Raw genomic sequence first — 26,755 nt, 5'->3', positions numbered from 1 at the left:
TGTCCAAAAGAGAATTATCAGTACCTCGCCAAACTACTTGAATGCTTTTTAAAGTGTTATAGAAACAATATACACTGGTAGCTGAAATAGGGCATTAGCTTTAATACTGAAACTTTTATTTTCCTTCCTGGCTTTTTGGAGAAAGGTGGAGGGCCTTGTTATCTGCATGCCTCCTCCTTGCAAGCACATGCCCCTTTTTTGCCTGGAGCCTTAGTATAAGTAGAATACTACCTTTTTATCAGCCTTTACATATGGCAAGCATGAATCCCTATCATTGCTGGATGGCAGCCAAAAGAGGCCAGCTTGGTGGGCTGTTACTTTTTCTTCGTCTTCCCAGGCTATCATGTTCCACATTCTTACAGGGTCATGCAGGACAGAAAAAGCAAACGGAGATAAGGGCCTTGATCAGGGATGTGACTGATAACTTATTGTCTGCAAGGTTTCAGCCATTATCCAGCTGATGCACTGGGAACGAAGCCCACAGGCTTCAGTGCAAAGATGATGGAATTGTAGCAGCTTCCACCAAACAGACGAAAAACAGATGGTTCTTAAACTGATGGTCTTCACAACATAAATTTTATTTATTTTGTTTTATCACATTTGCTTCCCAGCATTCCTCTGAGGGGCACCACGGGGTGGAAATGCAATTATTCCTTTTTATCCTCACAACAATCCTGTGAAGTAGGAGAGAGAGAGAGAGAGAGAGAGAGAGAGAGAGAGAGAGAATAGCTGAACAACACAGGTCTTCCAGGTCCAAGGCCGATATTTTGTCCTCTGTTGGGTCTTTGGCAGCCTTCACAGCCTTCAGCTTTCCAGAAGTTATTGGGCTCTAACTTCCCATAGTCAGGGCTGATGCAAGTTGTAGGCCAACAACATCTGCAGGGGCCCAGATCAAGGCAGGCCTGTCTTAAATAGCCAAAGATTCTAACTCTGGCCACATACAGGTGACTGTTTATCCAATAAGAAATAAGGAAGGAAGGAAGGAAGATCTGCTGCAGTACACTGGAAGGAAGGATGGTTAAATATTCTTTATTTAAGAAAGAGTGAATACACCCCATTGACTATGGCAATTTACCACACTTTTGGTGCGCCACCACAAGGGGAACTAGTTGATCAGCTGTAGCATTTGCTGGCATAGTGCGCTCCCCCATTTCTGAACTAGGTGTGAAATAGCCCTCCTTTGCCACACGGGGAAATGCTCCCATTGGCCAGTTCTCCAAGCAGCTGTATGCCTGTAGTTGACCATTTGCAAGAAGGACATCCTCTTGTGGTGTTGATGCCAGTTTGATCGATTGAGCATACCAAAGAGAATTTGCAAAAATATTCAAAGGGGCCATCTTTTTTGAGGACTGGAGAGGGTCTCTGTCATTTCAAGTACAGTATACTTGGTCCACATGCAGTGCATTTTAATGGGAGACGGCCAAGGAAGATGACTGCTCTGGTGCTGATGCAATTTGTTCTGAGGAGCACCACGGAGAGAACCAGGGCTACATTTGAGCTATGGAACCAGGAATCGAGTTTGGTTAGGATCAAGGCCTGGGGCTATATTTAGTGTGCAAGGGCAAAGGGCAGCTGGCCCTGTTTCTACCTCAATCTGGACCCAGATCTTGTTTTCCATGCAAAAGTATCCTAAACTTGGATAAAGAATACATTTGCTAAAAATAAACCCAGAAGGTACAAGCCAGCCTTGTAAATTCCTTAGAAAGGTGATCCAAAGCAGTTATGTTCTTCTTCTTCTTAATCCTGAGTTGCCCTTGGCCAATTCATTCCAAGCAGAGCCTAATCCATACCCTTCTTCAACACCGAGGGTGTGTCGGTTTACCGTCCTTTGGGGAGCCTGTAATTCTAGAAGTACATGCAACTGAGTCATCGTGGGGCTGCGAGCAAGTTATTAATACATCTCCGTTTGATATGTGTGTGTGTCTCCCGGGAGTCTCCCCTGCCACTCCCTTTCGAAGACGCCATTCTGAATTCACATTGTTAGCTAATAGTTCATTTTCACCCTTGAGGAATGCTGAGCTGGACACCGTGCTGTCGGAAGGGTTAGCTAATATTCAGAGGACAGCAAACCAGGGTCTCCTTGAAAAAAGTAATGGGAAGCTTCCCCTACCGATTAATCAGAATCGAGAAGGTTCCGTTTACTGCACGTGCATAGAAAGAGAACAAAAATAAAGGGAGCAGGCTGTGCGGTTCAACTCATTTCCCATTCCTGTAGTTTGCAAAAGCAGCTGTTGTAAGTACTATTGGGATGTTATCCACTTATATGTTCATCCTCTGCAAAGAATTTTTTTAAAAACAACAACAACAACTAAAGCATACTTTTTATTTTTGAAAAATACAAAACTGCTGCAGGGATTGTAGGGAGGTGTCTTTGTGACATCATGAGTGCTTGTCGGTTGATGTTCTCCACTGCCAGCTTTTTGCTGAACCTGTTTTACAGAGACCGACCTCCTCTCCCTGTGCTTGCCTTACAGCCTCCCCAAATCTGCTGTAGAAGAGGGGACCCAGAACAGATTTAGGGGTGTACAGGGGGGAGCATTACTCTGTGCAAGCAGAAAACCTTGCACTGACAGAACAAATTAGTGGGATACAGCTCATTGTCAGTATGCATTTGAATCTCCTTTAAACTCCCAAACTTAAAAAAAGAAAAGAAATTAGCATGCTCAAAATCAAGATAAATACAGTAAAAATAATTATTATTAAGGAAACACTTAAGACATCATAGAAGTTTCAATACATGCATATATTCAGTAATTAAAAAAAAAACCATACATATACATACAGATATACATACTTATAATATAGTACTTAGAAAATAATATTAAGAATGGGCCACAGTTTTTTGGCAGTTTTTTTACTTATATCACTTAGATACATTCCTGCATCTTCACCACTATCAAGCAGTTCATGTTTAAAGGTGAATTTATCACTTATGCACTTTCTGAAACAAGAGAACCAAAACATAGCCATACTTCAACTGTCTCACTTACCTCAATTTCGCAGTGCAGTTCTCTAGAAATGTTCAGAAAAGTGCATATATTAGGGGAAAGTGCATAACAATGAATTTATTTGTGAATAACATACAAAAATGCAGTATACAGTGGTACCTCGGGTTAAGTATTTAATTCGTTCTGGAGGTCTGTTCTTATCCTGAAACTATTCTTAACCTGAAGCACCACTTAAACTAATGGGGCCTCCTGGTGCTGCCGCGCCACCAGAGCACGATTTCTGTTCACATCCTGAAGCAAAGTTCATAACCTGAGGTACTATTTCTGGGTTAGCTGTAACCTGAAGTGTATGTAACCTGAAGCGTATGTAACCTGAAGCGTATGTAACCCGAGGTACCTCTGTATTGGGGAAAATTCCTTGTAAAAATGTGTACAGTAGTCAACACTATATTAAAATACATTTATTAGAATAAATTTGAACTAAAATGCTGAATAATTTTCATGAGGACTTTTTTTTTTAAAGCAAATTGCTGCAGAAATTTTTCTTATTTTATTAATATGGCACCTTTCCATAGTTAAAACCATGCTCAAGGCAGCTTGCAACATGAAAAGGTTTCCAGAATTACAAACAAAGCAGAAATTGTCATAATAAATAAAACATGTCAAAAACTACACAGCAAAAACGAACAATTTCCACATAGGTCATAAACCATAATAAGATCTAAAAATAAAGATATTTAAAAAATCAATAACAGTAACAAACTCCTGCCCTTAAACAGTTCCCCAGCCCAAGAGTCCATTCAGAAACGTGGGAAAGTGAATTTAAGATTGGAAAAATGAGAGACTGAGAGAACTAAAATCAACTGTTTGTCTATCCCTAGTTTTCCATTTCACGACAGCTGGAAGACTAGCAAGTGTATTGTGGCATTTTCATTTTGTTTATTTCTATATCTCCCATCGTCAAAATTTACTCCAGGGTGATTTACAAGGTTGAGCAGTTTCAAATGCATAAAACTGCAAATAAAAGATGAGGCAGCAAATAAAAGAGCAATCAACGTTAGTTATTAGTATGGGGTTTTTTTTTAATTAAAAAAGCAATTTAAAAGCTTCAGTGAATAAACAGGGGTTTGCCAGAGTTTTGATAAGCAAGGGACTTAAGAGATATTTTTTCATGCGATCTGTGCTTGTTTCAGCCACCTCCACCACTGCAATTTTGTCTGATGAAATTTGCTATTGCCTATGAAAACTCACGCCACTGTGGACATGGTTAGTTTTTAAGATGTGAGAAGACCATTGTTTTTGCTTCTGACAGGCATATGCATAGTGGGAAAATCATCACCTACTGAATTTCTCTAGTTTCTACCTCTCCTAGAATATTATGTCTGTCTAAAACACCTGTGCCAACCTACCTCCATAATCTGAAAAATGGGACAATCGTTAGCATGTTGCTTTGCCATTAAAAACAAAACAAAACACTATAAGGCTATGGAAATGTAGTCATTTAGTTTGCATGTTTTATTATTGATGTGCCCTATCCTCATTGGGCTCAAGATGGGCAACAATGCTTTAAAAATTAATAAAGACAACTAAATTATGAATATTATTAAAAGGATTATAAAAGTACTGTGCCATGAAAAGCACAGGTCTAATGTAACCCAACCCCCTTGCTCCCTTGTGATCTTGCCTGCCTGCTGAGATCTTCAGAGGGGGCCTTCAGGACTCTCCCTAGGCCAATGTCTGTGCTCTGCAGCTTCCTCAAGTGCTTTTCTCAAAGCTGGGATAATGCCTCTTGCTTGCCTGTATGGAAGATGGAGTTGTGTATGTGGACCTCTGGCTTGTGTGCAATTTCGTGATCTGCACAAAGGGAAAAGTCCCATGTGCTGCACTGTTGTCTCTGCCCCTACCTACTTTTTGTCTCTTGGCTTCATCTACCACAGGCGTGAAGATTTCCCAGGTGGCCCTCAGCCTGAAGTAAGTTCCCCACCTCTGGTGCAGACCATACGCTTCCACCAGGATTTTTATCATGGGCCCAGCACACACAGACACCCGTTTTATGTATCACCCACTATTTTAAGTTAATTGTTTTGTGTATTGCTGGATTTGAACATTTACTGTTCCTGGGGTTGATTTTGATTTATGGTATTTTAATCTTGTAACTTTGTATTAGAACCTCTGGGAGCCACTTTAGGGGCTATTTGGCTGAATGGTGGACTAAAAATAAGCTTTGACCTAACCTCAAATCCACCCCTTTCCTACGCTTAGGCATCATCTGATAAAACAGCCGCTTTATCGCAAGGCAAGGACTGCTGTTTCTGTGAGGCCTCCGAAGAAGACAGGCTTGTTTTAAAGGGATCTTGGGTCTGAGCCACACAAACAGCATTTAAAACCTAAAAAGCTTTTAAACTGGGGTGGTGGCAGGAGCTGCTAATGATTATTATTGGAGATGAGCCAACTGTTAATGGGCAATACCCTGAACTGCAGGGGATGAAAATAGAACCCAACCACGTACAACTTTTGGCTGGTGTATTTCAGCCAAACAACTAAATCACTGACAGGTTAAGGTTGTTTCCTGTTGCCAGTGTTTGCCAGGTGTTGTAACATTATGGTATGTGACTGGCATGCTGTTTCAGAGCGCTAATCTGATGAAAAGTGGATGAAAAGAGGCAATCCCTGTGAGCTTCCAGGATCGGCACATGGGCCTAGAGTTTATCATCACTCCAAAACAGTCTTTCGAAATCTTAAAACCAGAAGTACTCCTTTAACGATATAATTTCAAATGCTTTGTTTACACTACTGTTAGTCTTAACAGAGGCATCAAGAAGCACCCTTTGCAGCACACCGCCCTCAGCCTGTATTGTTGCTTCATATCGTAGAAATATGAAGATTGATCAGAAAGGCACTGAAGGTATTAAATCAGTTTGTCATGTCTGTGACTCTGACACAGTAACACAATTAAACATACTATGGAGTCCCCCAGGAACATAGAAAACTGACATACTGAATCCAGGGGTGCCATCTCCTAGGAGCCAAGCCCTTTTGGCACCCCCAGTGTTTTGAGTGAAGGAGTGCCCCCCCCCCAGTCCAAAGGTGGCAGGAAGCAGCTCCAGCTAGTGGCAGCAGCAGGAGTACCTGCGACCATTGAATCTGTGCTGCCACTGTACTGCCACCACACTTGGCTCCAACCCCGGCCCCTCTGACATCCTGACATCATGTGCATTTTTCTTCTTCACAGTATTGTTAGCATGGACTGGCTACGGCTCTCGTTGGACAGGGGTCCCTCCCAATCCTAGCTGGAGATGCTTTGGATTGAACCTGGGACCTTCTGGATGCTAAGCAGGTGCCCTGCCACTGAGCCACAGCCTTTCCCCAAGCATCTTTGATACACTTTTGCTGTTTAAAGAGCTTTCAAAAGGCTTTCAGTGGAGAACCGAAAGTGTGCCATACAGTCAGGTCAATGCTACAGTCTCAGTTCCGGAGAAGGAATGGCAGCTAATTACATTCACCATTCACAATGAATTTAGCACCAAGTCTTCACCCTGTGCAGCTGGATACTGCAGAACCCATCTGACTCCTGTCCATTCAGTTCATGCTGGCCAAAATCCTGGTTCCCCCATTGGCAAAGGATCTAAGTACCTAACAACACTGATGTTTTTGTTCTGAGGATAAGGCTTTTTCTGCTTTTGACCCAATATGAAATCTGTTTCACTGATCCATTTCCCCTTCCATACACTGCCGTGGTTATCATTCTTTCACGATGACTTTCTTTGATGAAACCCAAAAAATGTCATTTTAATTTAACAAGCATGTGATTTGCCTGCAGGAATGAATGGATGAAGCCCACTTTTCCATAGAAATTTAGCCAAGGGTGCATGAAACGGCTTTTAATTGCACCCCACCCTCCTCCGCTATCAATAGTGGATTTCACCCCCTACTACAATTAATGTATGTGATCTCCATGTTGCAGGCATGAGAAATCCCAAATTAACACAACCACTTTGTGCTCGCTCAATCGTCTGATTTGTTTGCCAGCCTTGAATTATTCATTTCACACCAGATGATGAAAGGAGGAGAAGAGTCAGACAGCTCTTTCTATTCCTTTCAAAAATGATTTTGTCTGTTGAACAATAGCTTTCTGACTTGCTGTTTCTCTGCATGTTGTTGTGACAGGAAGAACTACAGGTGGGCATCCACTGGGAAAAAAGGTCCTTTGGTTCAAAAAGCATTCGGACCAAATATTGCCTCAAAAATTCTTTTGACTTTAATTAGGCAACTCATACCCACTGAAAATGCCCTGCAGGAAAACACACTATTCTTTGGGCTTGTTCTGCCATGCTATGCAATAAATGTAGCACTGGTGCCATGCTATGCTGTGTCTTTGTTTACTTGTGGTCTATTGGGTTGGGTAGGATATAATTAGCAGTAGTGGGCAGCATGCTGTGCTTGCATTGCTCTCCTGACCTCCTTCCAACTGTGTCACTGCTGCATTCTTCTTCTTCGGCGATCACTCACAGCAGAGTAAAATTGTCTTCCATGAACACTGTCTTAACAGTAAGTCCGTAAGTGACTGTGGAGGCCAATTCTGGATCCACATGTCCTTCCACAGTGGGGACATAGGTTTCCGGGTGGGAGTTGATTATGGTGAGGGTTTGCCAAATGTGCCTTCCTCTTTAGCACATTTCTCCCTTTCGTCCTGAGCTTGAGCATCTTCAAAGTCCATGACACCTTTGGAAAAGGCTGTTCTCCAATTGGAGCGCTCGCAGGCCAGAGTTTCCAAGTTGTTGGTGTTTATACTACTTTTTTTTTTTAGATTTGCCTTGAGAGAGTCTTTAAACCTCTTTTGTTGACCACCAGCATTATGCTTTTAATTTTTAAGTTCAGAATAAAGTAGTTGCTTTGGAAGATGATAATCAGGCATCTGAACAACATGACCAGTCCAACGAAGCTGATGTTGAAGAATCATTGCTTATTCCAGTACAGTGGCATTAGTTCACCTGAGTTCCCAAGTGATATGTAAAATTTTGGGGGGAGACACTGTTGATGGAATCTTTCAAGTAGTTGAAGATGGCTTTTATAAGTGGTCCATGTTTTGCAAGCATACAGTAAGGTTGGTAGTACAATAGTTTTGTAAACAAGCATTTTGATTTCCCTGTGAATGTTTTCCCTCAAACACTCTGCACTTCAGTCGGGAGAAAGCTGCATTCGCAGAGCTCAGGCGATGCTGGATTTCAGTATCGATGTCGGCCCTTGTGGAAAGATGTAGGAGAAGTGATGGACACTTTCCAATGTTACACCATTGAGTTGGATTTGTGGCACTGCATAGGGGTTGTTTTGTGCTTGTTGGTGCAGCACTTTGGTTTTTTGGATGTTGCGTGATAGGCCAAGCTTTTTGTAAGCTTCTGCAAAGATATTTAGGATGGTTTGGAGGTCATCCTCTGAGTGTGCACACACTACATTGTCATCAGCATACTGAAGCTCTGTGATAGAAGTTATTGTAACCTTATTCTTTGCTTTCAGCCTACTCAAATTAAAGAGCTTTCCATCTGTTTGATATAGTATCTCTACTCTGTGTCACTGCTGTGTACCAGAGTAGGGAGGGGCAAGGTTGGTGCAGTGTAAACACACTGGTGGAGTCAATCCAGCACTCCTGCTGGTGCATTTGCACCACAGGCCACAAGTTCGCCAGCTCTGTTCTAGTGGATGAGCGCAATAGGTTGCAGACTCTGCATCTAATGTTCCTTGTTTTAGCACCAGTAGGTCCTGACACGGGATGACCTTGTGCCTGCCACTCATCTGCAGCTGCTGCCCAGGATCATTATGAGAATATTAGGGGGGAATGGTGCAAAATGGATACTACATTAAATTAAAGAACTTGGATTCCCATTTAGTGCCTTTCTGCACAATCCATATTCTAAACCAGTGTTTCCCAACCTTGGGCCTCTAGCTGTTTTCAGACTACAACTCCCATCATCCCTAGCTAGCAAGACCAGTGGTCAGGGATGATGGGAATTATAGTTCAAAAACAGCTGGAGGCCCAAGGTTGGGAAACACTGTTCTAAACAATAAATGCTCCTTTGTTGATTGGTTGTTGAATATATATCACAGGAATTCTGTTCTGGCTTTTATCTTACAAGTGATAGGGTCCATGCTAGCTTGGTCTGCCCCTAACATCACCTGTCCCAGCCTCCTGACCTCTATGCACTGGTGTAGACTTTTGATGGTGGGAAGTTTATATGATAGTCTTCCCCTCTCTAGACACCAATTTCAGTGTGTGGGTGTTGGGGAGGGGGGGCAGTGCATCCATGACATCAGGTACGAGACTAGACCATGGAGCCCTCTACCCCCACTTACCGTATTCATTGTTTTTACTCATGAGTTTAAGTAGGGGCATATCATTTTTTCAATCATTCCAAGTCAATATTCTAGGATAATGACTGTCGTATTGTTAGTGACAAGTGATGCATCTTTCCCCTACCTCCTACCCTTGTCTTTTGGGGGGACCTCCCTCTAAGTTTCAATTATTTTATTTTATTTTAAAATAAAAAAGAACATTGTTAAGTTTACAAGCAGATATTTTGTAATCAGAAAGGGGGATGATGTGAAGGGGGCATTGTAAGTAAACGTGAAGCACCAAAAACCAAAGTTAATGTCATTTCTTATATTTGGAAATATATTGCTTATTAAAAGGAAGTGTACATTGCTTGTCTTTCACCCCAGTGCCAGGACACTGGAAGCTGGGAACAAGATTACTTCTTGCTGAGCAGCTAAGTAAAAAGTGGTCTGCATGTTTTTCTCCATGTCACTGTAGGTAAAAAAATGTCCTTTGAAAAAACAAAAACTGATTGTTTGGGGAAGGGGTCCTAGCATATCCATAGGGTGGGAAGACAGAACTCTTTCTTACTTTTAGGGGTTTGATGTGCAGCACAGTCAACAATGGATACAACAGATTTGTTGTGCCTCAAACATTTGTACATTGGATTTCCATGGTTATTGTTCTCTGTTTGTTTGGTTTGGTTTTTCTCCACTGGAAAAATAGTGTGTAAAGGTTTCTTCAAAGTTGCAAAATGCTTTGAACGGAACACCTGCTGGTTAAACATTCTGCTGACTGAAATATAAGGCCTGCGTTTTGTGCTGCAATTTTCTTTTCTTTCAGATGGTAGCCAAAAATATCAACCATAGCTGTCTTTGGAGGGAGAGAGAGAGAGGAAAGATTAACTGTAGTTTCAGAAATATTTACTCTTTCCATTATTCAGGACAAAGGACACAGAGGAGGCAAATAGCATTCTGGATGGCTGACTTCAGGTTGAAAGTCACTTGTATTTTATCTTCCTCCAAGGTGCAAAATAAAGACAAATGGAAGTAATTCCAGAGCCAGACACTGTTTTTCCTCTCTGTTCACTCTTTTTTATTGAAGAGGGTAACACCCAACAGGGAAATTATTCTACACAAGCCCTGTTGAAATGAGTGGGAGCTGCCCCAATGCTCTTGTACAGCTCCCATTAATTTCAATGAGGCTTGGGTATGGCTGGGGGAGAGTCCTGGGGGCCACATTTGGACCTTGGGCTTGTGGTTCCTTCCCCCTACCCAGCGTATGCCATAGAGTACGTATGCCATAGAGTACGGTTCCAAGCACAATTCAAAGTGTTGGTGCTGACCTTTAAAGCCCTAAACGGCCTCGGTCCAGTATACCTGAAGGAGCATCTCCACCTCCATCGTTCTGCCGGACACTGAGGTCCAGCTCTGAGGGCCTTCTGGCAGTTCCCTCCCTGCGAGAAGTGAGCTTACAGGGAACCAGGTAGAGGGCCTTCTCTGTAGTGGCACCCGCCCTATGGAACGCCCTCCCATCAGATGTCAAGGAAATAAGGAACCATCTGACTTTTAGAAGACATCTGATGGCAGTCCTGTTTAGGGAAGCTTTTAATGTTTAATAGGTTATTGTATTTTAGTATTTTGTTGGAAGCCGCCCAGAGTGGCTGGGGGGACCCAACCAGATGGGCGGGGTATAAATAAATTATTATTATTATTATTATTATTATTATTATTATTATTATTATTATTATGAGTATCTTCTTGTGATATGCAGAATTGCATTGTAAAACTTGAGAAAATATTGCTGCAGATCTGGAGCAACAGAGTGTGGGGGTGCAAGGGCACCCATAACTGCTAGAGTTAGTGAATGTTAGAAATTAATAAAGGGGTAGGATTGAGCTCATATTTGGAGTATTGAAAGGAAGATGCCAGGCCAGTAGCAAAATACAGGCTAAGCTCCCTTTCCAGGCCTCACCTGGGATAGGAGCCATTAAGTATGACAAAAAGTATTGATGGCGCATCACAGGGAAATCCTTGGGCCTGTGCCAACGGAGGTTGCCAAGGTTACGCTGAGCGATGACGTAGGCTGTGGGTAAATCGTCACCTTCTAAAACATGGTTTGGGATAGCGGGAAGAAGGGGAGGAGCTACTTGGCATGGGGTTTTCTGGGACAGAGAAGGAGGAAGTGGGAAGAACTCTTTGTGGCGCTGGCTAGAGGAGGCTGCACTGAGAGACTGGGAGCCATGACTGGCTGCTGCTTTGCACCCAAGCTTGCTGAAGAGAGGAGCCATGGGAGACATTTTGGGGGCATAATGTTCTGCGCCCCCTCCATTGAAGGCTTCAGGTGTAAACATATGTAAAAGAAACCATATTTCTTAAAGACATGGCAGTCTCTGCCATGTGTTGTTTCCCAATGGAAACATGACTTTGGGTAGGTGCCTGGAACACCTTGGAATCTTGCAATTGTTCAGCAGAGATTGGGTGTTGGTGTGCAGCCTTCGTAGCAATAATCTTGGGGTGGGGTGGGGGGTCGGGGATACTTTTTGCTAAAGTAGACTGGCATCCAGAATTTTACCGCTTGCAAAGGAAGTTGCCCTCCCTCTCACTTTTTTGGAAGCTAAGGAAATATGATTACCCCAAATGGCAAAAAGAATAAAGCACAGTTTAAGTTATATTGCTTATTTGGTCTGTGTTTCATATATAAACAGAGCTAGGGTAGTTAAATGTTTTAAACTAATAGAAAACTTGATTCTCAGAGACTACATGTAATATGTATGGAATAAGAAGTGTACACTCTCATTTGACCAAATAATAATGGCAAGAAAAGCAGTCACATGAGCAGCAAGGCAGTGCCTGGAACATCAGGTCATATTCAAAGTCAATGCTATTTTAAGCAGCTGAATATGAAAACAGACTTCAGGTCGATGGGTATCGCATTCAAAACCCTTTGTATTGTCTTGAGTGACCTTATAGGATTTGACTTTACAGCTTGGATATGCTGAATAGGTTGAAAAATAAAAAGCCTTTGGAGCAACATGAAAATATGAAGCACTTACATTATTTTCATTGAGCTGCATTAGACAGAACAGGCTAGGGGGAGTCAGTAAGTTAAAGTAATCCCAGTGCAATTGCCAGAAGTAAAAGGAATAAAATCCCCAATTGAAACTGCTAGTGTGCAAATAGTAATAAGCATGATTAGCTTTTGCCAAAGTTAGGAGAGGAAGATGAACCTTTAAAAGAACATCACAAAATTTGGCAAACATGCAACAACTATCTTGAAGAGCCTGTGGCTTCGAGAATCAATGAACAAGATTTAAATGTCTCTCAGAAACACAGCACAGCTCTTTGAATTGGAAGAGAATTTTAATACTTGGAACTCACAGGAACTGGAAGAGAAATGAATACGCTGAGTGGGTACACCTCTGTCAGGCTTTGAAAGTGGATGTGGGGGTGTAAATAAATGATGATGATGATAATAATTTATTATTTATACCCCGCCCATCTGGCTGGGTTTCCCCAGCCACTCTGGGCAGCTTCCAACAGAATATTAAAATACAATTGTCTATTAAACATTAAAAGCTTCCCTAAAGAGGGCTGCCTTCAGTTGTCTTCTAAAAGTCTGGTAGTTGTTTTTCTCTTTGACATCTGGTGGGAGGGCATTCCACAGCGTGGGTGCCACTACTGAGAAGGCCCTCTGCCTGGTTCCCTGTAACTTGGCTTCTCACAGGGAGGGAACCGCCAGAAGGCCTTCGGCGCTGGACCTCAGTGTCTGGGCAGAATGATGGGGGTGGAGACTCCTTCAGGTATACAGGACCAAGGCCGTTTAAGGCTTTAAAGATCAGCACCAACACTTTGAATTGTGCTCGGAAACGTACTGGGAGCCAATGATGATATTGTCTGCTTGTTAATTTTAGTTTTGTCTTTTCTGGGGTTTTTGTGCTATTAACTTATGCGTAGATCACATTGACATGCTGGTTTAGAAGGTGATTAATAAATCTGTGATGTTTGGAGGGGTTGTGGCAGCACATGCCAGTTCCAACTCCTTTGCCTGTTTATAAGCCTCCCCTTAATAAGAGTTCCTGACCCCAGGGGAGATTCTAAATGCACTCATAAAAGCAGAAGAAGAGTTTGGATTTGATATCCCGCCTTTCACTCCCTTTAAGGAGTCTCAAAGCGGCTAACATTCTCCTTTCCCTTCCTCCCCCACAACAAACACTCTGTGAGGTGAGTGGGGCTGAGAGACTTCAAAGAAGTGTGACTGGCCCAAGGTCACCCAGCAGCTGCATGTGGAGGAGCGGAGACGTGAACCCGGTTCCCCAGATTACGAGACTAGCGCTCTTAACCACTACACCACACTGGCACATTAATATCCCTTCAGATGTTCCTACTAAACACAGGAAGGTCTGGGTGGAGCCAGCAGGGATGAGGATGCAGGGGTCAGAAACAGCATGTGCTGTGTTGCACCTACACTGTGCATGATTTTAACACATTAAAAAGAATGCCCCACCAATGTGTTACCACACGTCTGGGCCAAATGTGTGCTGATATCCTCCGTTGGGCAGGATGACACAGGTGACCCCCTAACCCCAGCCTGAGGTAGATTGATTGTATGATCAGGTTTCAAATAAATCTGCTCAAACTTTGCTAATTTTCATGTGGAATATTCACAGCATTGCTGCCTGTTCAGTGAATACTTTATATCGGCATCTGACCTCTAATGTTCCTTGAGTTCAGTAATTGATATTTGGCAATAATAATCATTCTTATTATTCTTGTTGGCATCCTTCTGCCTCAAAAGCCAATGGATTGTGTCTTGCTAATATTACTGATATTTATTAGCTGCTTTCCTTATAAAAATGATGCCAAGTGGCTTACAAATGCAATGTAAACACTAAAACCAGTTACAACAAACACAGCCAATAACAACCACACACAACAGATGAGCAGCACAGATCCCAACCCACTAAAAGACATTGTTGCTTCCGATAGAAATTTTTAAACCTTGTATAGATATTGAAAGGTAATTCCTCGCCCACACACATGATACAAAATGGAAAAGGAATAGTGATAGAAGACTAAAACATACAGCTTCTCCTTCACTGGCTGGTGGAAAGGGCCAAGCTGATCTCCCCCTAGCCCTGGTTATGGCTGTGCTGGTATTTGATATTTCTCTTTGTTGCCATGTAGCAGTATTTAATATTTGACTGATTTCACAGGCAACATTCAACGATATTTAGCACTGGAGTGTACCTGACCGTTTATGAGAATTCCTATTTGTTGCCTGTCAGTTCAGTATATTCTCAAAAATGTTTTGATTCAGGTGACCATTTAAAGACGTCAGCCCTCTCCTGCAGTCTGAAATGGTGCAGCCCAGCAAAAGCTGTGCCTTGTGATATTTTGTTCCACCCATTTAAGGGAATTTGGCAGCATTTAGATGCGGCAGAGGTGGCCAGTCCCAAGAACCAGTTCTGGGCCCTCTTGACCTGTGGTCAGCTGCAGTGCACAAGCTCCTTGTGTAAGCAGACACAGGCACTTCAGTTCGTTCCTTGCTCCTAGATTGGAACAAGATAGTTCCCCCATGTTCCCTGACACTTCAGAGCTGGCTTCACCTTATCTGTCACGGTGTACCGAAACGTCGCTCGCTTTTGATAACGGAGTGTCCCCTGCACTGGTCCCAGTTGCATGCTTTTAGCTTTCTTGGAAGTAAGATTGTGCAGGCCAATTAGCATCTAATTTTAGCAGCTGTACTTCAGCCCTTGAGAGGAGGCAGTCATTTTGGACTCGCAAACCTTGGTTAAAGATCATCCTCTTTCAAGAGCTCTGCAAGTTTGCTTTTCTATCCAGCTTTGTCGCTTTGTTGTACAGCTCTTATCACTGCTATCGGAGTACTGAGAAGTCATCACATTTCCCCAGGGAGCAAGACTGAATTTAAAAACACAGGTCCTTTATTATATAGATATATGCTGGTGAATCTCAGAGCAGTTTGTCCAGGGCTCCTAGGGAGCTTCAGCATTGCTTTATGGGATCGACGCCCTGATTCTTCTTCACCCTCACTCCCACCAGAGATTGGAAAGTTCCTTTTTAAAATGAACCAGTTCTCGTTCTAGTTTAGCATGTCCAAAAGGGAACAGCCTTCATACAGGCTCCTTCCCACCTCAATTTCACAAGGGGATGTATTTGTCTGACGTCACCTGCACACAAACATTGCAAAAATTAGGGAAACAGAAAGAAGTCTAGTTTACAATATATATTTCTGGGAGTGTTTGATTCATTGTGAGTTCATGGGGTGATGTTAAAGAAAGAAGGAGGCGAGGCTGATGTGCTGAGCAGGAATTCCAAATTTAGGCCGTCTTTTGGCTTTTTTCAGCAAGGGAGTCAGGGCTCAGCAATGAATCTCCACTCTTGATAAGTACAAGCAGGTGTGAAGCACTAGGAGTCAGCTTTCCTGAATGCAGATATGTCAGCAGAACAGAGTAGTTAACATTTTTATGACAAGATGGGCATCTATGTTTCAAGATGGGGGAAATGTATAGTCTTATAGAGGTGATGGCTAAAGATGTCTTTCTTTTCTTTTAAAGAGCTCATTTTAGCCAGGCTCAAACCCCTGCTTTTTGTTTATATTCGTTAATATAAACTTATTGTAGATAGAGTTTTTGTTTTTACCAAGAGGCATGTATTGAACTGAACAGGGGCTGAATATCAGCAGTGTTTGCTCTGCCTGTTGGTCCTCTGCACAAAACAGAGGCACAGCCAAAGGGCTCTGTAGCCCCCTCCTCTGTGGCAGAGCCCTTCCTTTAGGCACTTCAGCTGTTCATCACCATTTGCCTCTGCCTTGCGCATACAGGAGCCAGCAGCTGAGGACAGTACTCTCACAGAGCCCAGAAATTGGACTTAAAGAGTCTTCTGCCTGAACCCTTGGGCGGTGTCCTGGTCTGGTTTTGTAGAGGACCCTACAAAGCAAGACTTATTGACATATCAGGGGTTGCAGCACCATGGAGAGCTCTGAGTGAGAGTTGGAGCCTCTTATGTGCAGTCAACCTCTCCTAGGTTCTACCTGCTTTTTAGAACTAGAGTCCTTAAAGGGCCAATGCTCTAGCCAGAAAATGGGCCCTCCTCGATTCCTTGGCCTCCTACCTGGTGCATTCAAGGTAGTTAGGAACCGCATCCGGCTCCTTAGCTAGTGATTCAGTTCCATGTGGTATCAGGCAAGTCCCGGCCCTCATTATTTCCAAATGGACCTTAAAGACTTGCATCATCATTATTATTTCGTATCTAAAGTAACCCTGCCTTTGGCGACTAATTAGGCTCTGTATAATGGAGGCTGTGTGGTGGTTGCTTTTTGTATTAAGGTCAATTGGTTTGCATTTTTCTGCACAGCTACGGATACTTTAAATATTTAAAGGCTTTAATGCTGTTTCTTATGGGATACGTGTTGGAAATGGTTGTAACCCATTTTGGAAGACAGTTCCCTCCCCTCCCCCTGGTCTAAGGGTCTCTTAAATAAATGAAATAAACAAACATAGTCTTGGGGGGAGCAAAATGGTGGGGGGCGGTTGAGGTGAATATTGAATCAGGGGACAAGGTCATGATTCCCTCAGCTCTGTCAAGATCTGTCATGGTTTGGCAGCCCCAGACTGAAGAGGAGGAGAAGGAGGGAGGAGGAGGAGGAGCAGATGGGGGCTGGAAACCTGGAAACCTTCCTTTGTGACCCTAGTTGTCAGAGAGGGGAGCTTAATTATACTTAACTGCATATGCTCAAAGACTAACGTTATGCTTCATGTGTATCTAAAATAACCCTTGGTTGTGAGAAGCTGAGCAGTATATGGCAGTATTATTCTATAAATATCCCAAAATGGGCATAATCTACCTATAAGTTATCCTGAACAAATGCTAGTGAATGGATGGAAGCTACCATTCAGAATGAACAAAGGTCCAATTCACAGACAGTAGCCCTTATACATGAAGGAACATCTTCTGTCACAGAGAGAGAGAGAGAGAGAGAGAGAGAGAGAGAGAGAGAGAGATAAATTGAAACAGGTTCAGATAAATAGCCCTTTTGTGCTGTTTTCAGTCACCTTTGGGAATAAATGGAAATGACCTTGTTTTTGTTTGTAAATCTCAAAATGCACTAGAGGTGAGCTAATACTCATCTTATTTCAAATAGTGATGCATCTATTTAAACCTGTTACCTGCTAGTGTAAACAAGACCTTTAGGATTGAAGTTAATCCCTGTGCCAAGGAGCAAGGAAAGGATCTTGTGAAAAGAGTTTGTGCAATGTTTGTTGCATGCTCTAGCAGGAATTTAGATGAGTGGGGCTGAGAAGCAGATCTTCACTGAAGTGTGCAGATTTTTGGAAATGATGTTGGATAGAGTGGGGAAATCCAGTGCATCCCTCTGATATCAGTTTGATTTGACTTTGAATTGTCAGCTGTAGGTGACTGTGACAGCCCATGGTTCAGTAGATGCAAGCATATATGTAGATGAATTGTACTCTGTCTTGACGGCCTTTGTTTATCTCTCTCATTCTTTTCCTCCTACAGATTACGCCAGGCAGCAAGGCAGCTCAGTCCCAGATGAACCAGGGGGACTTGGTGGTAGCAATTGATGGAGTCAACACAGATGGCATGACCCACCTAGAGGCCCAGAACAAGATAAAATCAGCCAGCTACAACCTGTCTCTTACTCTTCAAAAGTATGAGGAGATAAGTTACTACTATTGTGGGGAGATGGCTAAAAGGCACCACCTTAAGAGTGTTGCTGTGGGCATTGTGTCGTAGTGCAGAAGCAGGGTGTCCTGGCTCCTCATGATTCCTATTCCTGTGCAAACACATGACGTAAATGCAGCCTTTAAACCTCCCTTTCTTAGAATCATGGAACTGGGGAGTTGGAAGGAATCCTGAGGATCATCTTGTCCAACCCGCTGCTAGGCAGAAATATGCAGCTTTCCCATGTGGGGATGGAACCTGCAGCCTTGGCATAATCAGCCAATTTTGTATTGCATGTGCATGTGCATGCACACACACACACACACACACACACACACACACACACACACCATAATAGAAAATAATTCAAAGGCTGCATTTTGGATGTGATGTTGTTGGGCTGGGGACAGAAAACATTATGAACTTGCACATCCTGTTCTTAAGGTAGCAGCATCTAAAGCAGCTTGCCAAGCCACTTTTGATGATGGAATCTGATGGAAATTCCAAATGTTTTGCTGTGTAAGCTTGGTTGTAGGTCTGATTCAAGGAGAACAATCACCCCACAGGAGTACCTGGGGCATGCGCTGGGTAGCCACTGGGCTCAAGGCCTATAACTGGTGCTTCCACATGAGACTTGCTTATGCTGCTCTACATGGATGCATTTTCAGGCAGCCAATGCCTCCCTGCCCCCCGTGTGAAGTAAGCTCAAGTTGCTTTATAATCAATATTAAAATCCCATATATGTGTCAGATGCTATTTTATTTTGCATGTTGTTAGCAAAGTTGAACTCTGTGCAGAATTACCAGCTGTATATCACTGGACTTCAACATTTCAAAACTAGAGGTGTGTTGTTTTCCCACTTGTTCTGAACTTGTTGTTGCATCCTGATATTGTGGCAAATTGTTCCACTTCAACCTACCAAGTTCAATCACTGCCCTTCACGATTCTGCTAAGGTTGCAGCTCTACCTCCTAGGCCCTGCCCTGTCTTCTTCCCCTCTTTGGTTCAACCCCAGAAGCAAGTATTTTTCAAATTCACATTTAGTGACCCTAGCTTGAGCCCACTGACTATCTCAAGTTGGATGAAGTTATATACCATAAGCTGTTTCATTTATTTATTTTTACTGATGGCCAAGTTTGTTTTTAAAAATTAAAATGGGAATAAGTTTGAGTCAAGCGTTACAAGGCATGTTCTTTAAGGATGTTTTGGGTCACCTAGTGCAAGCCCCTACAATGCAGGAATCTCAATTGAAGCATGCATGACAGGTGGCCATCAATATGCATTGAGTTTTCACAGGGGTCTTGTGCCCTCAATATGATGGTCAAGAGGACCTAATGAAGCAGCTGTGAGGCTTTGACACCAGTGCACCCCAACAGCAGTGCAACTTGAGTTCCTTCTCTAGCTACCCCAATGGGTGATTCTGCAGTGGTTTTGCCTAGGTGCAGGTTGATTCCTATAGGGGAAGGTTGAAACTTGGCACTGCCCTGGCTTGTGATGGGTATGCAATAAGGATAATCTCTTACCTTGGGTGATTTGTAAAGGAGGGAGAAAAAGAAGCCAGTTTATGGAATGTTGAGATGAAGCACTGAGTAGGGTAAGTTGAGCCCCTTCTGAGCGATTGGTGGAAAAAGAAGTTAAAAAATAAAATGGAAGCGAGGGATAAAAACAAGTACTGAGGGTTGGTTATAGAGCAAAAACTTGCCTTGAAGTGAGCCTTAGAGCCTTAGAGCTGAAGACCCTCCTTCCTCCATTGTCTGAAGGATATGTATGAATACAGTCATACTTTGGCTTACAGCCACTTCAGGTTACTTTTTTTCGGGTTACGGACCGCCGAAACCCGGAAGTACTGGAATGGGTTACTTCTGGGTTTCGGCAGTCACTTATGTGCAGAAGTGCCAAATCGTGCTTTGCGCATGCGCAGAAGCGCCAAGTCACAACCTGCGCATACACAGATGCAGGTTGCGAACGCTGCAGGTTGCGAACGTGCATCCTGCACGGATCATGTTCGCAACCCGAGTGTCCACTGTATGAGATTGGAGACTACTCAAACTAGGAATCCTCTGCCGACAGTCTGAGGTGATACAGCCCGGCAAGCGCTGCTTAGCTCTCAATAGTACCTCTTTCAACTTACCGGTATATACACTAATCCTCAAATTTAAATGATCCATGATCTCTGTAGTGTTCATTATTGTGATAATGGATGAACTCGCTTTGACCACAGATGATTTCATTTTTCATTATTCAAGTACAAGTCTCATGTGCTTCCCTTTACAGCAACTATAATATACATCAGTGGCTCCAGAGTTTTCTGACCTGCAGCTGAAGCTTCTATACCACATCCAGATAGTGACAGATATTTGCAGATGGTGGTAGTGGGGATCTTCATACAATATTTACTGACCTCATAAAAACTTGTGTAGAATTCTTATGCTGTTGTAACCTGGTAGATTAAGGGTAAGAAAAAAACAACTATGAGACTTTTTAAAAAATCAAATATGGTATTCTCTTCCCAGTCTAAGCAACTGCCTCTAACATAATTCACTTCCAGTGCAGACACTCCTCCTAAACTGCCATTGATTCCAGTTGTAAAAGCCTTGGCAGTTTGCTGGGAGACAAATGTTCTTTTGCAGCAGATTCAGTCATAAATCAGGCATTTAACATCTGTGGTGACAGCATCTGAAGCAGACGTAATAGAAAGCATTGGTAGCATGTTTCAAATTGTTTCCCTGCTCAAGGTTGCCGTGATTTGGGCACCACAGTTGTCTAGTGCATACAGTAAATGCCTGTGCTTGTGCCCACCCCTGGTCTGTGTCCCTGTGGATGTGTGCAAATGCAGTTAGGGTGAAGACAGATGTAGCATTTTTTAAATGATTTCAACAACAGGCTCTTCATCTGCAGTGTGAATGTGGCTTTGCAATTGTTGGCGGAAATGTAGGCACCAAGAAGTTGAATGCTGGATGAGCGCGTGAATCAATCCCCAGCTTTACCTCTTCTGCTGTGTGTCTGATTCAATAGATTTATTTCAAGTAAAATACAGTGGTACCTCTGGTTACGTACTTAATTCATTCCGGAGGTCCATTCTTAACCTGAAACTGTTCTTAACCTGAAGCACCACTTTAGCTAACGGGGCCTCCCGCTGCCGCCACACGATTTCTGTTCTCATCCTGAAGCAAAGTTCTTAACCCAAGGTATTATTTCTGGGTTAGCAGAGTCTGTAACCTGAAGTGTATGTAACCTGAAGCATATGTAACCCGAGGTACCACTGTATGTTTATCCATGGTGCTAAAAGTGCAGGCCTGAGCCTAGCGTTAAGCAGTTTAATAACTAATGACTCACAGTGGCCAGGGAAATGTCTCCTAATGGATAGCAAAGATTAGCTGTTGTTTTTTTCCTGGGATGTTCTGAACGGAGATTGCCATCAGTTTGGGGAAGGTGACTCCCCGTGAAGCTCAAGAGGGACAGATTTGTATGTGTGAGAGAGCGGTAGCAATAGAAGCAGTTTGGAACAGTGAGGCCTGCTGCCCACCAGGAGTGCTTGTGCTCTTTGTCTCCACCTGTACTCTATTTGTGTGTGAATGTATATAAAGTATCACGAAAACATCTAAGTCTCCAGTATTCTGTCCTCTAAAAGGAAGTAAGACCCAGGCAGAGGTTTCCTTGGATCTCCTCACAGCTCAGAAAGGTAGGGTGTGCTTTATAATATATGTGTTCACCCATAGCCTTATGAAAAGGAGGGGAAATTTAAGAAAAAAATTCACTGTGAATTGGTGTGTGTGTGTGTTGGTGAGATAACAGAAGCTAGCATGTAGGTGCCCATTGTTGCTACAGAACTATTAGCATCCAAGAAATAAATAGAACCCAGAACTTTATTTTTCTAGGTGGGGAAAGTATTTCTATTGCACATGTCACCTGAGAGCCTTAAAAAAATATTGCCAGAACAGGGGCAGAATAGTAAGTCCTACCTACTTGTGCCCAGGGATGACCTGGTGTCTTAGTGTTTTTGCATGCAACCTATCTTCAGGACTTTGCTATAAATGAAACCAAATATTCAGAGAGCTGACCTCATTTTATTAGCATAACCCAAAGACTTCATGCAAAAGAAAATGTGCACCAATTTCCTGGATGAGCAGATAACCTAAGAAAATGACTTGAATTTAAATTATGTGAGCCAAAGCCATAGCAAAATGTGAAGCAAGGGAACTGTAGACAGACCCATAGTCAAATACTAATCAGCCAGACAGCTGCTGGCATAAAACTGAATCTGTAATTGTGGGGCAGTCTGTTGGTAATATTATAGGCTATCCTGTGGAAATAACAGAGACAAAGTTATGCTCTATTAAGACTCATTGATTTCAAATGGAAAGTTAAAACATATACTTCAATACCTCCTCTTGAAATCAATGGGTTTTAAAGGTGCTTAACATTGGCTAGGCGATGTCCGTATTTTTATTTTTATTTTTCCATTTTTAACTAGCTGTTTTTCCCATGGAGATATATATAGTAAAAATGCTGAGAGGGATGTGTATTTATTTGCCTTAGATTAAGAGTGCATTGTAATTCCTATGGCAAGCCTGTATGTGCTTGTCTTTGAGCAAGCCCCTTTGGAGTCAATAAAATTTACTTCTGAGTAGACATGCATAAGTTGAGACTGTCAGTTGCTGCGTTGCATGTGGAGGAGAGCTCAGTTTTAAATGCATCACATAAACCCTGTTAGCTTCACCGGAGAGCCAGTAGACCATCAATCAATGCCATGTCTTTAAAGGGCACAGAAGTATTTATTACTCAGAAGAACCTACCTCGCGGTTAGAGATTCTTGCCGAATGTACATTGCTCACCCAGAACCCCACTCCCAAAATACCAATGGAGAAGGTAATGTGAAAACAAACCTTCACATTTGTCTGGGGTATATATCTCCTGGGTGGGTTGTTGAAGATAATCTCCTTCTGCAACATTACTTTGTGCTCGCCATGTAAAGGTCACAGCAGGCATTAATGGTGCTTCTGTCTCACTTGATGGCTTGACACGGACTGAATAAAGCCATGATAAAGAGTTATTACAGGTTAGATCTGCCACAAGACTACCTTCTGCTTATGGTTAGTGCTGATTAGCTGAGAGAATTGACAAAATAAGCAGCAAATTATGAAGGCATAGGCTAAAATGACCTATATTGGGCCAGGAGGGGCCAGGATTGAGACATTTAAAGTGAAATATAAGGACTCACAGTGATGCAGCTATAAATGCTGTGGTTTGCACTGCTATCGCACCTCTTTGTGCCTACGTGGTATTTTCCAAGTAGGTTGCTTATTTTTCTGGTATAATTGTTTGGGAGATCTTGTTCGGCAACCACTTTTAAAAATACTGAATTGAGTCCCTTGTCTTATGTTGCAACCGTCTTGATGCAAGTGGTCTTACTGACTGTTTTCATCCTCTTCAGAGGTGAGATTTGTACTCTTAAGTAGATAGGTAGCGAGTGTGCTTTGGGTGAGTATACTTGATCTGTTCTCTTTTGCATCTACTGATATTTGATTCAGTAGCTGATGCTTTTGTTTTGTTTTGTTTTCAGGTGTAATTGATCTGGCAACCAGATTGTATTACAGGGTATTGAATGCTATTTGGCTAGCAGGATAGATAGCTTCCAGCTGTTGGAAGATGCCACTGCAATTGTGGCTTTGGTTTCACATTAATACTTAAAGAAACCAAAGTGTGGTTGTATGACAGCACTATAAAATAGTTAAGTAATTCTCTGGAACTGTCAACATTTGCTTCATTCATCTAGAAGCACAAATGTTGGTTATTTTGTCTTTCAGTGCACAGAGAAAATGAATAGGAAGGGGAAAAGATGAAACTCTCATTCTGATGAGTGGCTCTTTATGGAGAGAAAATTCAAAAACCCTTTGAATCACATGAAGTGCAGCTCTCACATGGCTATCTGAGCATGTGATTATTTTCCTTTCTGTTTTCTGCATATTAGAGCTGCATTAATAACCTGAAAAATATAATTTGGGATCAGAATTTGAAATGAAAAGAACAGGATTTTTTGAAAGTGGGCTGCTTTGAAACTACAGGTGTGTTTGAGACTGCTGTAAGTAACCTGACCATTGCTTTTAATGCAGTTTCAGACCTAAAAGCTGAGAAAAGTCTGGCTTAGTCACTGTAAATGGGGCTGTACAATTTGAGGTTATTGTTCCCTTCGCTGAATAACTGGACTGAGTGTGATTCTGGAAATCTCCATTCACTACCCCCACCCCACCTGCTATCAGTAGAGTCATGGCCTCTAAAGAAATAAGAACCTGTGGCCTGCCAGATCTTGCCAAACTACAATGCCTATCATCCTTGACGCTTGCCAATGCTGGCTGAGGCTAATGATAATGGAGTACAATGGCGTCTGAAGGGCTGCAGGCCCCACCCCACCCTTGCACTAAGCAATCTGACCAAATGGTAAGAGGAAATCATTGGCTGGAAAGCTGAGGTAAATTCCAGAGAGGCAGGCCAAGTAGAGGAGGAAAGAGGAGCAAGAGGAGCAGGAAGCAGGGAGTTCAAGGAAGGAGTGAAGTATGGATCAGGGCTTGTGAGCGCCATGTAGTTGGTACTTTGTTATGCAGGCCAAGGCCTAGTTCTCATTGAGGTTGTAGGCCTGCATCTAGGATATGCCTATTCAGACCTCAGGTGGGGCTTGGGGTTGCATTGTGGAATGTTCCTCTGTACATTAAAAGAAACCCCTGTGCTTGGGAAACTAGGTGTTGGGGAGAAGAGACGAGTGTTGACCTGTTAACAATCTCCATTCTTCAATCAAGTGAAAGTGTACATTGGAGGCAGAGGCTTGAAAGGCCTCAGTTCACTTTCAATTTTCCCTGGAGCAAGTTGCTTGCTAGGAGCTGTCTATAGTGCTAAAATCAAGAACCTGTCTTGCTAATGTGCCTGGTAGATACCAGCTACCAGCAGATCAGAACCCATGAGAAATGTAGGGGAAACAACAGAGAAACAGGGTGTTATTAGTAGATGTTAAACGTGTGTTGCGCCAGATTGCTGGAAGTATTCGTTTTGATTTGAGCAGTGAGGAGGCCCACAAATGTGGTTTGGCAGGCAGTTGTTTTTTCTAACACCCGGTGAGGTTTGTTTCTCTCACTCTTTGTCTCTGTGGGTTCCTAGCAACTTTTTTTTTTAAAAAAAACAGCATTATTCTAGATGTAGAAAAAGATTCAGGGATTTCCAGCTGCCCACCATAACTGAATCTGTGGTTGCCGCTGAGGACTTGGCAGCTGTATTCTTAGATTCTCATGCAAGAATAAATATAAGCAAACCCAATAGTTTGAATAGTATCGCTCCGGAGAACATAGGGAGGTTATGTGTCGTGGTGCAATATGACATGATGCAAATCAGTAACTTGAAGAATAAAATGGCATTCCTGCTTCAGGATCACCAAGGAGCTACAAATGTAAGATGACAGACGCAACCTTTTCAGTTTTGTCTGTGAAATCGTTTGTTGTGATACACCAAAGGGAAGCTGGAAGTGTGCCTTGATGCTCTTGTACCTTTCTTCAAGAGTTTAAAGCAATGCACACCCCACCTGCATTTTCCCCATAGCCCAGGACCCACACATGTCACTAACCAAGTGCAATATTCAGCCCGTATGTTAACTAGATTGAAGAAAGTGACTTCGTTGTAGTGCAGGGATTAGAAACATTTTTTCAGATCAAGGGTCAAATACTCTCCTGGGCAGCCTTTCCAGGCCACATTCCACTGGTGGGGGGGCCATAGGGTGGAGCAATGAATATGACTCTCACCTTTGTATAATAAGCCACATTTAAGCCACACAGAATCAGTACGTTTTGTACACGTATACATCTTCAGCCCAGGTAGGCAAGAGGTATTATAATTAAATGACCCATTCCAGCAAGGTGAAAATATTCCAGGAGGGTGTGGAACAGGCTTGGCAAGGTGTGGAGTGACCTGTCGAGATCACACGAGGGCTGGATGCATGACAGCTTTGGAAATTACACGGAGAGAGGTGCAAATTTCTCCTTCCACTATTAAACGAGAAGCATAAAAAAATGCATGTACAAGAAACTTCTGAAATTACATTAGAATGCCCATTAAGAAGACCAAAAAGAGGGTTGAGGAAGGAGGGAATGAGTCATGGCTTGAAACCTTGCACTCCTTTAATGAAAACTTTCCCTAGTGCTTGTGCAATAAACAGTTCACAGCCTTACATATTTTTCCTCTTTCAATAGCAGTTCCTTTACTTTAGGGGGAAAAAACCTTGAATTTATTTGTTCAGATTTGACCCTGACAGTGAAAGAATGAGCTCCAGGAAACTTGTGTCCCTGAACGAAGGGACAAGCCCTTGAGAGACCATGGCCCGTGCATAAATCATGTTTTCATTCTTCCTCGAGGGATTTCACCTCTGCTGCCCTCCCCTTCAGTTCTTTGTATGCCTAATGCAGTGAGCTTTCATGCTCAGTTGTAAATGCCACCGCGGAAGATGCTCAAGACAAGAATTATCCGTAAAGCCTTTGTGTCTAGCGTGGTGCCTTGAAATGCCTTTAAAAGCTAATGTTAGAAGAGAGCTTCCACAAGAATAACAATGGCAGCAACAATGGCAGCATAGCAGTCAGGCATGGGGCATGTCATCATAGCGGCCCATGGCTTTGAAGGCCTTTGAAGAGCACGGGTTGCTGTAACACCTCTGGCTGTGCTGCCTCACTGCAAGGAGCTTGGGTGCAAGCCCATCCACATGAAAGTCCCTTGGGGGGCCAAGGACAGGATCGGTTGTGCCTCTGTAGAAATTCCTCCAAC

General features: G+C 42.8%; 1 protein-coding gene across 50 annotated transcripts in view; it reads left to right on the top strand.

Annotated features, from left to right (window-relative positions):
* Positions 1-26,755, top strand: part of LDB3 (LIM domain binding 3) — a 148,360-nt gene that overhangs the window by 46,160 nt on the left and 75,445 nt on the right. For all 50 annotated transcript variants that reach the window (XM_083740330.1, XM_083740326.1, XM_083740332.1 and 47 more), the window contains one exon: positions 17,796-17,947. In XM_083740330.1, the coding sequence (XP_083596456.1) occupies positions 17,796-17,947 (152 nt within the window). The remainder of the gene's footprint in view (positions 1-17,795; positions 17,948-26,755) is intronic.

This window comes from Podarcis gaigeae (assembly GCF_964106915.1).
Source record: "Podarcis gaigeae genome assembly, chromosome: 5".
Classification (NCBI taxonomy): domain Eukaryota; kingdom Metazoa; phylum Chordata; class Lepidosauria; order Squamata; family Lacertidae; genus Podarcis; species Podarcis gaigeae.
This window is presented reverse-complemented; position numbering and strand designations above follow the sequence as displayed.